At 47.2% G+C, this 14,500-nt stretch overlaps 1 protein-coding gene across 1 annotated transcript in view; it reads right to left on the bottom strand.

Annotated features, from left to right (window-relative positions):
* Positions 1 to 12,634, bottom strand: part of LMF1 (lipase maturation factor 1) — a 92,083-nt gene extending 79,449 nt beyond the window's left edge. The window contains exon 1 of the mRNA XM_081257860.1: positions 12,459 to 12,634. Within this exon, the coding sequence (XP_081113986.1) occupies positions 12,459 to 12,630 (172 nt within the window). The 5' untranslated portion in view covers positions 12,631 to 12,634. The remainder of the gene's footprint in view (positions 1 to 12,458) is intronic.
* Between the last annotated feature and the right edge of the window lie 1,866 nt (positions 12,635 to 14,500).

The following is a 14,500-nucleotide window of genomic DNA, read 5'->3' as shown; positions in this document are numbered from 1 at the left end:
ATGATAAAAACCCTGCAGAAAGTAGGCATAGAGGGAACTTTCCTCAACATAATAAAGGCCATATATGACAAACCCACAGCCAACATCAATGGTGAAAAACTGAAACCATTTCCACTAAGATCAGGAACAAGACAAGGTTGCCCACTCTCACCACTCTTATTCAACATAGTTTTGGAAGTTTTAGCCACAGCAATCAGAGAAGAAAAGGAAATAAAAGGAATCCAAATTGGAAAAGAAGAAGTAAAGCTGTCACTGTTTGCAGATAACATGATAATATACATAGAGAATCCTAAAGATGCTACCAGAAAACTACTAGAGCTAATCAATGAATTGGGTAAAGTAGCAGGTTACAAAATTAATGCACAGAAATCTCTGGCATTCCTATACACTAATGATGAAAAATCTGAAAGTGAAATTAGGAAAACACTCCCATTTACCATTGCAACAAAAAGAATAAAATATCTAGGAATAAACCTACCTAAGGAGACAAAAGACCTGTATGCAGAAAACTGCAGGACACTGATGAAAGAAATTAAAGATGATACAAACAGATGGAGAGATATACCATGTTCTTGGGTTGGAAGAATCAACATTGTGAAAATGACTGTACTACTCAAAGCAATCTACAGATTCAATGCAATCCCTATCAAACTACCACTGGCATTTCTCACAGAACCAGAACAAAAAATTTCACAATTTGTATGGAAACACAAAAGACCCCGAATAGCCAAAGCACTCTTGAGAATGAAAAACGGAGCTGGAGGAATCAGGCTCCCTGACTTCAGACTATACTACAAAGCTACAGTAATCAAGACAGTATGGTACTGGCACAAAAACAGAAATATAGATCAATGGAACAGGATAGAAAGCTCAGAGATAAACCCACGCACATATGGTCACCTTACCTTTGATAAAGGAGGCAGGAATGTACAGTGGAGAAAGGACAGCCTCTTCAATAAGTGGTGCTGGGAAAACTGGACAGGTACATGTAAAAGTATGAGATTAAAACACACCCTAACACCATACACAAAAATAAGCTCAAAATGGATTAAAGACCTAAATGTAAGGCCAGAAACTATCAAACTCTTAGAGGAAAACATAGGCAGAACTCTATGACATAACATAGGCAGAACAACTCTATGACATAAATCACAGCAAGATCTTTTTGCCCCACCTCCTAGAGAAATGGAAATAAAAACAAAAATAAACAAATGGGACCTAATGTAACTTAAAAGCTTTTGCACAGCAAAGGAAACCATAAACAAGACGAAAAGACAACCCTCACTATGGGAGAAAATATTTGCCAATGAAGCAACTGACAAAGGATTAATCTCCAAAATTTACAAGCCGCTCATGCAGCTCAATATCAAAAAAACAAAAAACCCAATCCAAAAATGGGCAGAAGACCTAAACAGACATTTCTCCAAAGAAGATAGACAGATTGCCAACAAACACATGAAAGAATGCTCAACATCATTAATCATTAGAGAAATGCAAATCAAAACTACAATGAGATATCATCTCACACCAGTCAGAATGGCCATCATCAGAAAATCTAGAAACAACAAATGCTGGAGAGGGTGTGGAGAAAAGGGAACACTCTTGCACTGCTGGTGGGAATGTGAATTGGTACAGCCACTATGGAGAACAGTATGAAGGTTCCTTAAAAAACTACAAATAGAACTACCATATGACCCAGCAATCCCACTACTGGGCATATACTCTGAGAAAACCATAATTCAGAAAGAGTCATGTACCAAAATGTTCATTGCAGCTCTATTTACAATAGCCAGGATATGGAAGCAACCTAAGTGTCCACCATCGGATGAATGGATAAAGAAGATGTGGCACATATATAAAATGGAATATTACTCAGCCATAAAAAGAAATGAAATTGAGTTATTTGTAGTGAGGTGGATGGACCTAGAGTCTGTCATACAGAGTGAAGTAAGTCAGAAAGAGAAAGACAAATACCGTATGCTAACACATATATATGGAATCTAAGAAAAAAAAATGTCATGAAGAACCTAGGGGTAAGACGGGAATAAAGACGCAGACCTACTTGAGAATGGACTTGAGGATATGGGGAGGGGGAAAGGTAAGCTGTGACAAAGTGAGAGAGTGGCATGGACATATATCCACTACCAAACGTAAAACAGATAGCTAGTGGGAAGCAGCCGCATAGCACAGTGAGATCAGCTCAGTGCTTTGTGACCACCTAGAGGGGTGGGATAGGGAGCGTGGGAGGGAGGGAGACACAAGAGGGAAGAGATATGGGAACATATGTATATGTATAACTGATTCACTTTGTTATAAAGTAGAAACTAACACACCATTGTGAAGCAATTATATTCCAATAAAGATGTAAAAAAAATTAAAAATAAAATACACCTTATTTTACTTTTATTTATAACTTAAAAAAAAAAAAACTATCCATGGGGATTTCCCTGGTGGTCCAATGGCCAAGTCTCTGCACTCCCAATGCAGGGGGCCTAGGTTCTGTCCCTGGTCGGGGAACTAGATCCCACATGCTGCAACTAAGAGTTCACATGCCGCAACTAAAGATCCTGCATACCGCAACTAAAAGATCCCGCATGCCACAACTAAAAGATTCTGGGGGCTTCCCTGGTGGCGCAGTGGTTGAGAGTCCGCCTGCCGATGCAGGGGACACGGGTTCGTGCCCCTATCCCGGAAGATCCCACGTGCCGCGGAGCGGCTGGGCCCGCGAGCCATGGCCGCGGAGCCTGTGTGTCCGGAGCCTGTGCTCCGCAACGGGAGAGGCCACAGCAGTGAGAGGCCCGCGTACAGCAAAAAAAAAAAAAAAAAAAAAAAAAAAAAAAAAAGATTCTGCATGCCGCAACTAAATATCCTGCACGAGGCAAGGAACGTCCCAAGTGCCTCAACTAAGACCCAGGAAGCCAAATTAAAAAAAAAAAAAAAAAAACCAATCAATGAAATCACCACACTAACAAACTAAATCAGAAAACCATAAGATAGTATCAATAGACCCCCAAAAAAGTAAATGAAAGAATTCATCCGTTCATGGTAAAAAAAACTTTCAGCAAATTAGGAATAGAAGGGTACTTCATCAGTCTATAAAACGTAACTATGAAAAACCTACAGCCAAGATCATGCTTAAAGATTAATGACTAAATACTTTCCCCTGAAGATTTGGAACAAAGCAAGACTATCTCTTCTCTTATTACTCATGTTCAACACTAGGAAATCCTAGCTAGTGCAATGAGGCAAGTATAAGAAATAAAGGTATATAGGTTAGCAAGGAAGAAATGAAACTATCTCTATTAATAGACTGCCTATGTAGAAAATCCCAAAGAATCAACAAAAAAGAAAGAAAAAGAAGAAAAAAAAAAAGCCCTCATGGCACTAATAAGTGAGTTTAAGAAGGTCACAGAATACAAGACCAATATACAAAAGTCAATTATATTCCTATATGTCATCAATGAACAATTGTAAGCTGAACGTTTAAATATTACAACAGCCACCAAAAAAAGTGCCTAGGGCTTCCCTGGTGGCACAGTGGTTGAGAGTCCGCCTGCTGATGCAGGGGACACGGGTTTGTGCCCCTGTCCGGGAAGATCCCACATGCCGCGGAGCGGCTGGGCCCATGAGCCATGGCTGCTGGGCCTGCACGTCCGGAGCCTGTGCTCCACAACGGGAGAGGCCACAACAGTGAGAGGCCTGCGTACCGCAAAAATAAATAAATAAATAAATAAATAAATAAAAGAGGTGCCTAGATAAAAAACTAACAAAATATATGCAGAATTCGTACGTGGGAAACTACAAAACATGATGAGAGAAATCAAAGAAGATCGAAATAAATGGAAAGATTCATGTGTTCATGAACTGGAAGAAGAGTCAGCATTATTAAGATGTCAGTTCTCCCCAATTTGATCTATAGATTCAATGCAATCTCAATCAAAACATCCAGTAAGCTTTTCCACAGATATTGACAAGCTGATTCTAAAATGTATATGTAAGAGCAAAGGACTAGGATAGCCAAAATAATTCCGATAACGAACAAAGTTCGAGGACTCATTTTACCCAATTTCAAGACTTACTACAAAGCTACAGTCATGAAGACAGTGTGGTATTAGCAAAAGTACAGACACGCAAATCAATGGGAGACTAGAGAGCCCAGAAGTAGACCTACACAAAGACAGTCAACTGATTTCTGACAAGGGTGCAAAGACAATTACAGAGAAAGACAGTATTTTCAACAAGCGGTGCTGGACGTCATATGCAAAAAAAATGAACCTTGACACATAACTCACACTTTGTACAAAAATTTATTCAAAAAGGACCAGAGACCTAAATGTAAAACATGGAAGTATGGAACTTCTAAAATAAATATAGAAGAAAATCTATGTGACTTGGGTTTGGCAATGAGTTTTTAGATACAACACCCAAAGCATGATCCATGAAAGAAAAAACTGATAAATTCTACTTTATCAAATGAAAAACTTTTGCTCTGTAAAAGACATTTTTAAGAGAACGAAAAGACAAGCCACAGACTGGGAAAAATACCTGCACATCACATATTTGATAAAGGACTTGCATCCAGAATAAAGTATCATTAAAACTCAACAACAAGAAAACAAACCACCCAGTTTTTTAAAGGGCAAAAGATCTGAACAGATACTGAAAGTCATCTGCTTCACACAAAGAAGATACACAGATGGCAAATAAGCACATGAAAAGATGCTTAATATCATTTGTTAGTGGGGAAACGCCAATTAAAACCGCAATGCAGGGGCTTCCCTGGTGGTGCTGTGGTTAAGAATCCACCTGCCAATGCAGGGGACACGGGTTTGTGCCCTGGTTCGGGAAGATCCCACATGCCGCAGAGCAACTAAGCCCGGGAGCCACAACTACTGAGCCTGCGCTCTAGAGCCCGCGAGCCACAACTACTGAAGCCCACGCGCCTAGAGCCTGTGGTGGCTCTGCAACAAGAGAAGCCACCGCAATGAGAAGCTTGCGTATCACAACGAAGAGTAGCCCCTGCTCACTGCAACTAGAGAAAGCCCACGTGCAGCAACAAAGACCCAACGCAGTCAAAAATAAATAAATTAAATAAATAAAAATTTTAAAAAACTTAAAAAAAAAACAACGCAATGCAGTATCACCACACACCTATCATAACAGCCAAAATCCAAAAAACTGAAAATACCGAATGCTCCAGAGGATTCAGAAAAAGAGGAACTCTCATTCATTGCTGGTAGGATGCAAATGGTACAGTCACTCTGGAGGACAGTTTGGCAGTTTCTTATAAAGTTAAACATAGATTTACCATATGATCCAGCAATTATACTCTTACGTGTGCACCCAAGTGAACTGAGAACGTACATTTACACAAAAGCCTGCATGCAAATGTTTACAGGAGCTTTGTTCATAATTGCTAAAACTGGAAACAACATGGATGTCCCTCAGAGCTTGAATGGATAAAAACTGTGGTGCGTTCATAAAACGGTACGATATTCAGAGAGAATATCAACGGAATGTTGATTCACTCAACAGCATGGAAAGACCTCAAGTACATTTTACTAAGTAAAGGAACCCAGACCCAAAGGCTACACACTGTAGGATTCCATTCATCTGACACACTGGAAAAGACAAAACCATGGGGCAGAACATAGACCAGAGCATGCCAGGGGCTGCGGGGGGAAGCCGATTACGTGGACAGGGGAATTTTCAAGAGATGTAACTATTCTGGTACAGTACTAGAGTGATGGATAACTATGCATTTGTCAAAGCCCATAATTGTACATCATAAAAAATGAACTTTAATGTATATAAACTATCAAAACAACCTAGCCAGGAGGTCAGGGGATGCCAGGATGGAATGCAGACTGTGGCAAATGAATCAAACTCTATCACAAAAGTATAACTCGGCCACACTGAATGCAAGGAAAGAGGGAGGGCTGGCCTAAGAAACTTTGGAAATTGTTCTGAGTAAAAACTAAGGACAAAGACAAAAGTAACTGTATAGAAACACCGGAGTCTAACTGGGGGTAGGCAAACAATTCTAAGACTGCTTTGCATGTGCATTGGGGTTAAGCAAATAAACCATGGGAGATGGTGGGGCAAGATTTCTCACTAGTGAAGAAGGAGGTTCCAGATAAGCAAGAAGGGAAGGCCAACACACACCCCACCCCACGTACTGGATGAGAATCGGAGGTGCCAATGAGAATTCATGTTTACCCTAATATACATTCAAATGGATATGCAGAGAAATGACCATATGTGAGTGAGCACACCCACATTTGTAACCTAGCTCTGTTTGCTAAGAGAGTCTGGAAGCAGTGACACCCCAGTAGCAATGGGCACTCTCAGCACAGCACCCAGATCTGGGTTCCTAACAACACTCTCCAATAAAAGGAACGAGGGCTCCTGGAGAAATGGCTGGTTTTAGGGCTGGCAAATGAGAGGAGCCTGCAGCATCCTGTAGTACCACAAAGTAAGGAACTCTCGAAAAATAAAGAATGGAGGCATGTCACAGGGATACAGGAGACAACTGGGAAGAACCACCACTGACCAGAGCCAGACAATTTGATACCACAAGTAACACGGCTGGACCACAACCCACAGTGTAAACAAATATGACAATTGCCAAATAAATTCCTTACAGAGGAGATCCAAATAACATGTGGAGATGCCCCCTCGGGGGGTCCCTGGAGCATGGACTGGACCCCATGACTGGGTTCCAGAGGACAGAGAATGGACGGAAAAAGGAGAACTTGACAGAGGAGACACCTGGCAGACACACCCCAACCAGGTGATCCAGGTCAGTATCATCTGTGATGCAAAGGGCACCTCTCCTTTGTGGGATTCTCCCCAAACCCACAACCTGTCCAGTCACGAGAAGACATCAGACAAGCCCAATTTGAGGGACATTCTACCAAACACATGACCAGACATGCTCAAAACTGTCAAGGTCATGAAGAGCCAGGGAAGTCCAGAGACTGCAGCAGACCAGAGGGGACAGAGGAGCCATGATGGCTAACGCAGTGCGGGGACACCGGACGGGAAGGGGTGCCGGTGGAAAACCAGTAAGGTCTGGAGTTTGGTTAATAGTTTTGTTTTGTTTTTAAAGGCAAATGTTTCTTGAATACTTCGTGCGGCTCATTTGGTAACTGCAGGAAGAAAACTGAGACCTGATCCCCCCATGACAGCAGATGTCCAGGATGTCAGGAATAAAGACAGAGCACTGGACACCAGAGGGTCAGCAGGGAGGGCTCCCCTGGTCTTCTCCTCGCACCCCTCCTGCTGCCTCCATCACTGGGCAAAAGCTGCCCAAGTCCACATGCCACCGACTTTCCTGATAACGTGGAGGCCACCCCCACAGTGGTGCCCACCCAGCCCTGGCCGTGTGTGTGCACATCCATACACATGCACCCAGGTGGAGCCTGTCTCTCCCGACTCAGACTACATGGGGACCTAATTAGCAATGGCTGAACAGCTGGACATCCTCCCTCCCCACAACCACAGTCCAATGCCATGAAAGAAAAATGAGATTTGGTCTCACTAGTTAAAAAGTAAATCTACCAACAACATATTAAAAGGATCATACACCCTGATCAAGTGGGATTCATCCCAGGGATGCAAGGATTCTTCAATATATGCAAATCAATCAATGTGATACACCACATTAACAAATCGAAGAATAAAAACCATATGATCATCTCAACAGATGCAGAAAGAACTTCTGACAAAGTTCAACACCCATTTACGATATTTTCAATTTTTAATTTAAAAAAATTTAAAGTTTTAAATTGTGGTAAAATACACAAAGCATAAAACATACCATCTTAACTAAAAAAAAAAAAAAAGTAAATCTAAGACAAGCATCATAGGAAACTTCCTACTTTATAGGAAAAAATGAAAATAGAATGGGTTTAAATTTCAGAAGGAAACAACCTATTCATTTTTCACTCCTGTTATAGAAATGACTAAATAAAGAAAAATATTTTCTAAAAATCATAGGATCTCAAAGCTAAACCAAACAACCAAACTTAGAAAGGCTCAGTCAGCCCCCACACCACTCTAGGAAAGAGTCAGCCCTCTGCCCAGCTCTAGGAAGGAAGGCGACACCCCCCCACAGGTCTAGGAAAGGAGGAGACAGCCCCTGCCCAGCTCTAGGAAGGAAGGAGACACCCCCTCCCCCCAGCTCTAGGAAGGAAGGAGACAGGGCCCAGGCATGAGACTCTCAGCTGCTCCCTGGTGGGGTAACCCACAGACTGGCCTAGGAGAGGTTACCAGGTCACCTAATATGCATTATCAAGGATGTCTGCAAATATTTTCTTTAATAAATCAAAAAGAAAAAATTTAGTTTTCTCTCCCCTTCAGATAAAGTGCTATAAAATTAAAACAGAATCATCTCCGAAATGTCACTCTCTGACGGGTGGTTTTATGGACTGTGGCTAAATTCTGGGCCTTAGAAAAATAACCTCCAGTACTTTTTCTTTAAAGGCGTGTGCTGTAGAGAGCTCAGACGTAGGGCAGGTTTGTTTCTTAAACAAACTGGAAGCATTTTACAGAGAAACTTGTGAAACCAAGCAGAGCATTTCATTAGCAATCGAGGGGCCTGGAGGGAAGAACTAACTTTCTGTGAATCTTGGAAGCGCTGAAAGCTCAGAACAACAGAAAATGAAGCAAGATTCGAGTACTCTTTTGGTTCCATTTTCTTCCTCAAAATTTCCAAAGAACACCTAAGAGTTCAGCAAATGCAGGTGCATGTGGTTCTGCTGGGCTGCGCCAGTGCTGGACCTGGGTGTGGACTGGCCGCAAGGCTAAGCTACCAGACTCCAGGTGAGACCTCTTGACCATGAGTGAGACAAGCTGCAGCTGTTAGAGGGTGCAGTTTAGGTTCACCTCAGACGCTCCAACAGTGACTGGCAGCTGGGAGGAAAGACCTAATAAACTCCACTACAGGTAACGTAAACAAGGAAAGACACATGCATGACACTGCACAGCAAATCTGAACCAAAAGGACAGTACCATAAGCTAGCAAAGCCAGGAATCAGAGTTGGGCTGAAACTAGCTGTGAGATCTTTTTGAAGTAGGATTTTAAAAGATATATTATCCCGGGGACTCCAAGGTACCATATGAAACTGGGGAGATAAATAATTTTGCTGATGTGTCAAAAAGTCCTCCATTCACTCCAGTGCTTCCAGATCCTCCTGGAGAGCACCATGGCGGCCGTCACCTACATACGGTTACTCAGACGGTCCTGGCCATCACGGCGGTGGGTCCCATATGAGGGCACAATTCCCGGGGCCTGGGAGGAGCTCACCTTCTTCTGCATCAGATCCTCGTTTAGCTTCAGGCTCTGGTCTGAACTGGGAGCCTCCGTGCGTTGGTGGTCCCCAATGGGGTACATCTGGGTCCCACTGGGGTGTCTGGACAGACAGGCGCCTGGAGTCAGCAGAGTGAGCAGGGCCAGAGAAGCTCGTCCAGAACTCGGGCAGGAGTCTTAGGTCTGAGTGAGCTCACCTGGGCCCTGCGAAGGAACGAGGAAGGGAGCTCACAGAGCCACGCCATCACATGACGAGGACCCGGGCCAGGATGGCAAGGCAGCAGACTCGAAAAGCTCCCAGAGAGGAAAAAAGGCCCCTGCGGTACCGTCATATCCTAAGAAATATTTACTCGGTCTTTGTCCAGGTTCCTGGCACAGAGCTCCTAAAACCCCGAGGGTTTCCTGAGTGATGGGGTGAGAGGAGCATCTGTTATTCATAACAAGCCCCTTTCAACCTTACCTGGGTTTATACCAATGAGGTGATTCTTGGAGGATGGGGGCTGGTTGCCAGAGGAAATTTCAGCCCCACTCCTGACCTCTGACCTCCCGGGACAGGGAGGGGCTGGAGACACAGCTGATCTCCAACAGCCAGGGATTTCATCAGTCCTGCCTGTGTAATGCAGCCTCCACACAAACCCCAAATGGAGGGGGTTCAGGGAGGTGCTGGGAGGGTGGCTCCCGGGGAGGGCGTGGGGGCTCTGCACCCCTTCCCACACCTTCCCTGGGCATCTCTCCCATCTGGCTGTTCCCGAGTCATGTCCTTTATGATAAACCAGTAACATAAGCAAAGTGTTCCCCTGAGTTCTGTGAGCCATTCAGGCAAGTTATGGAACCCGAGGAGGGGGTCGTGGGAACCCCAATTTACATATGGTTGGTCAGAAGCACAGGTGATGGCCTGGACTTCTCATTGGAGTCTGCGGCGGGGGGGGGGATTTCTCGTGGGACTGAGCCCTCAGGCTGTGGGGACGCTGGGCAGTTAGGGTCAGAACGAACTGACTTGCAGGACACTCACGTGGTGTCTGGACAATCAGACGATTACTCGGTGTGAGAAAAAACCCACATCTGGTGTCAGAAGCATGTGAGCAGAAGAAATAAAAGTGTTTCCCTTTAGTCACCTGCAAAAGAGCAGGAGTCAGATTGTGTAAAGACCCCTTGACACCACAAAGTTCTGAGGAAAACTGCTCTGAGAGCCACAGACCCAGGCAAGTGGACAATTTCTATATGTGCAAGGAAGGACACAGAAAGTTCACCTTCTCTGTATACTTTCTTGGAAAGTTGTTTTGGGATATGCTCCAGTAAAGAGAGAGAATAAACCCCAAACAAGACACGAGATCTGAGGAATTACAACTACAACTCAGAGAGAACCAGGGGCCTCTCGGGTGGGCAGTCTCTGACCTGAGTGTCACACCCAGGGCCTGGGGTGCCGAGCCGGGGAGGGGGGAGGACACATTTGGAAAAGTATCCTATGGTGGCACAGAGCAATGATAAAGACTGCAAAACGTCAAGGAAATTTTATGGAGCAGGAGTTGCTCCTAGAAGACAGAGGTATTAAACACCGACCCTGGCTGCAAGGATCTCCCAGGGAGTCGCACAGACAGGTAGACTAATGACACTAAGAACTCTGTTAGATGTGCAGAGGGTGAAGGAAGCATAGGCTAGGGGTCCATTATTCAGCCTCCTGGTGGGGTCAGCAGTCCATGAGGGCAACTGTAACACTCAACATCAAGTGAAAGCTGTGGACAGCCTGTGGCATTGTGGGAAATTCCTGGGACTTAAGGAACTCTGAGGTAGCTCACAGTCCCCAGGAGATCTGGAACCCTCCAGAAAGAAATCAATACAGGGCGACTGCCTACTTGCCGGAGCCATCTCAGCCAGGGACCCTCGTCCCTGAAGATGGTAAACTGGTTCCTTCGTGCAGCTGAAAAACACTGACTCTACCCCAAATAGCGAGAAAAGATGGTGGGGGAATGCATTTGCCAAAGCAAATCATTCTGTGCTCAACACCGGCCTTAAAATATCTTCTTGACCCACTGGTTCAAAACGGTTTCCTTCTGAACCGAACAGAGAATCCCTGTGGAGATCAAAGGCAGCCCCTAACACTGGAAAGCCGAGCTGACTTTTTTATAAGCTGTGCTCTCTGCGAGCGAAGCCACCGGGGTTTTTCCACTGTCATGGCGCCGGTTTAAGGGTCTGTTAAAATCTCGCAGGTTAACTTTGTCTTGACTCCATCTTTTGCTAAGTGACAGCTCAAACGTTTAGAATGCCTTATCCCGTGGAGAATAAAGCAATACTGGCAAGAAGTATTTTCTACAGTAACTTAGAGCGCACGAGAGTCGTAGCTGATCCCCCAGCGCCGCACACTGAGCCTCACCGCGCGCCGGGCCCTGGTCCCCGCGGCGCCCCGCTCGGTGTGTCATGACGGTCGCTGTGCAAAGCGCGGCATTTCCACCCCCTTGAAACGCATGTTCTGAAGACTCAGAAATGACGCTGGGACGGCCGGTGCCCGCGGCGGGCAATCCCGGCCGGCCCGCCGGGTACCAGCGCCCTCCGGAACCCTCTAGAAGGGGGACTGCCCACTGGCCCCAGGCCATCTCAGCCGGGGGCTGTGCCCCAACCCCACTGGCCCCCGCACTGCCACGTTTGTCTGAGAAGCCCAGTTTGGCTTCCGGCACCGTTGCTCGGCTCAGGGCGTTTGCGCCCCTCCAGGCGTGGGGATCGGGGTCGGGGGGTGTGCACTCCGCGCGCGCGCGGAGTGGGGGCGTCCGGGTGTTCTGGGGGGCGGCCTGGGGCGAGGGGAGGGAGAGAGGAAGACTGGGGCAGACCGCGCGGTTCTCCGCCTGGTCAAACCTGGCTCGCACAGAATCCCGCAGGTGAGGCCGCACCTGCTGCTCAGGCCTCAAAGCTGCGGAGCGGCGGGGAGGGCGGCGGGGCCGCAGCTCGTGGGACCTGCAGGCGGCAAAGGGGAGTCACCGCCTCACGAGCTCCTGGTCAGCGCGGGGTCGGCGTGGGGCCCCCCGGACCTGCAGGACGGAGGGGCGCGCAGGGCCGAGGCTCGGCCGCGAACCCGCTTGGGGGTGGGCCTGAGGGTGGGGGGCAGGGCGCGAGCGGAGGGGCCACACTGGGGCGCCTGGCCCCGCGGACTCACAGTAAACGAAAGCGAGGGCCTTCAGGAGCACGATCCTGGTCAGCCAGAAGGTGCCCGCGCGGAGGCGGGCTGGGCAGCCCGCGGGGTCTCGCCCCGGCCCAGTTGGAGATTCAGGCGCCGGGCCCGCGGCCCCGGCCTTCCGCCTCCTCAAGGATTCCTCAGGCGCCGCCATCGCCGGGGCGTCGAAGCGCATGCGCGAGAAGCGCCGCGCGCTGAAATGCCCCGCCCACGCCCAGAGACCCCGCCCACACTTGGAGGTCCGACCAACTCCGGCCAGCCACGCCCATGCACGGGGAGCGAGGACCCGGCCTGATACCGCGCGCGCTCCCCGCAGGTCGCTCGGGGCGCTGCAACCGTGAGAGTAAGGGGGTGGGTTCGTGGAGAACGGCGCGTCGCCCCACCTGGAGCAGGCTTTACCCACTCACTCATTCATTCACTCGCTCATTCATTCATTGAATTAGCCAAAGTTGCAGAGGCCCCCAGTGCCCTCCCCTACCTAGGCGCCTACCTTCCTGGACCCTCACACTGGAGAGGGACGGATGGCACTTCAGAAGCAGAAATGCAATGTGAAAGAGATTATTGGAAAGCACGTATCAGATCACACAGGCCTTCTCCGCGTCCAGGGCGGCTGAGATGTGGGCAGCCAAGGACCCTGGAGGGTACTGCGCTCCTGCTGCACGCCCTGGCTGTGTATGGACTCGCATTCCTGCAGAGGAAAGGCCAGAGCAGCAGCTTCACCCCAGGGCTCCAGGCTGCCACCGCCTGAACGGGGGGTGTGGACCAGTACCTCACAGCTGTCCCCTCCCAACTCCCCATCTCTGCTGTCTGAGGAGGGTGCTGGGGTGATGATCACACAGCTAGTGAGGGACAGTGCAGGCAGTGGCTGGGCCCTAAAATTCAGACCCTCCAGCTTTCTTCCCCTTTACCCCCCACCAACCCCACAACATCTCTGCACAGGACAGCAAAGTCCCCTTAGATGGTCAGCGCTCCTATTGGCCCTCAAGACTGGACCTCCAGCCGCAGGGGAGAGTGGTGGGCTGAGGATTCAGAGTAGGGAAGAGCTTACTGACCAATGACCCAAGCATAACCCCAGTGAGGACACAAGCAACCCTACATTCTGAGGATACAGGAGAGGTGTTTCTAAGAAGGTGGAATGGTAGGCATTCCTCAGAGGAAGGAAGAGCTGTGCGAGAGAGTGGACCTTAGGGGTTACTGGGTAAACTGCGGGGCACTTGGAAGGAAATGATTGAGGTAGGTGTGTTTTTTTCTTATTCATTTGTTAGAGCTCTTTACATATTAAAGATCCTCTTTTTTTAATATTGCTTGGGATTTTATCTACTTAAAATATCTTTCCATTTCAAAGTGGAAGTAGATCAACATTCTCACTTTATACTTTAAAAGAAAAAACATTAAAGCCCATGAGGTATAGTTTTCATTTTAACTATACCATTTTCATTTGTGTTGGCCACTGAGAATTCAAAGGTAAATATGAAATGTTTTTTTTTTTTTTTGCGGTACGCAGGCCTCTCACTGTTGTGGCCTCTCCCGTTGCGGAGCACAGGCTCCGGACGCGCAGGCTCAGCGACCAGGGCTCACGGGCCCAGCCGCTCCGCGGCATGTGGGATCTTCCCGGACCGGGGCATGAACCCGTGTCCCCTGCATCGGCAGGCGGACTCTCAACCACTGCGCCACCAGGGAAGCCCTGAAATAGTCTTGATCCTGAAAGAATTCACAGTCTAGCAAGGGAGAGACAACCACCTAGTCATACAATGTGAAATGCACCACACACAACAAGCCCAGACAAGTGAGTGGTGACTTTTGTCAAGAAAGATCTTCTTCTTGTCTGTATATTGCAAATGTTCTGGGTTTTTTGTTTGTTTTTACGTCTTGTTCCTAGTCTTTGGTATGTAAATTATCAATAGTTGTGTGGTCAAATGATCAGTTTTTCTGGCATGTTTAATTATATCTTCACCTGTAGTGTGAGCCCCATGAGGGCAGGGATTGCCTCTGGACATAGGCTCCCCAAATTAGGCTTGACCAGG

The sequence above is a fragment of the Mesoplodon bidens genome, assembly GCF_964165515.1.
Source record: "Mesoplodon bidens genome assembly, chromosome: 15".
Taxonomy (NCBI): Eukaryota; Metazoa; Chordata; class Mammalia; order Artiodactyla; family Ziphiidae; genus Mesoplodon; species Mesoplodon bidens.
This window is presented reverse-complemented; position numbering and strand designations above follow the sequence as displayed.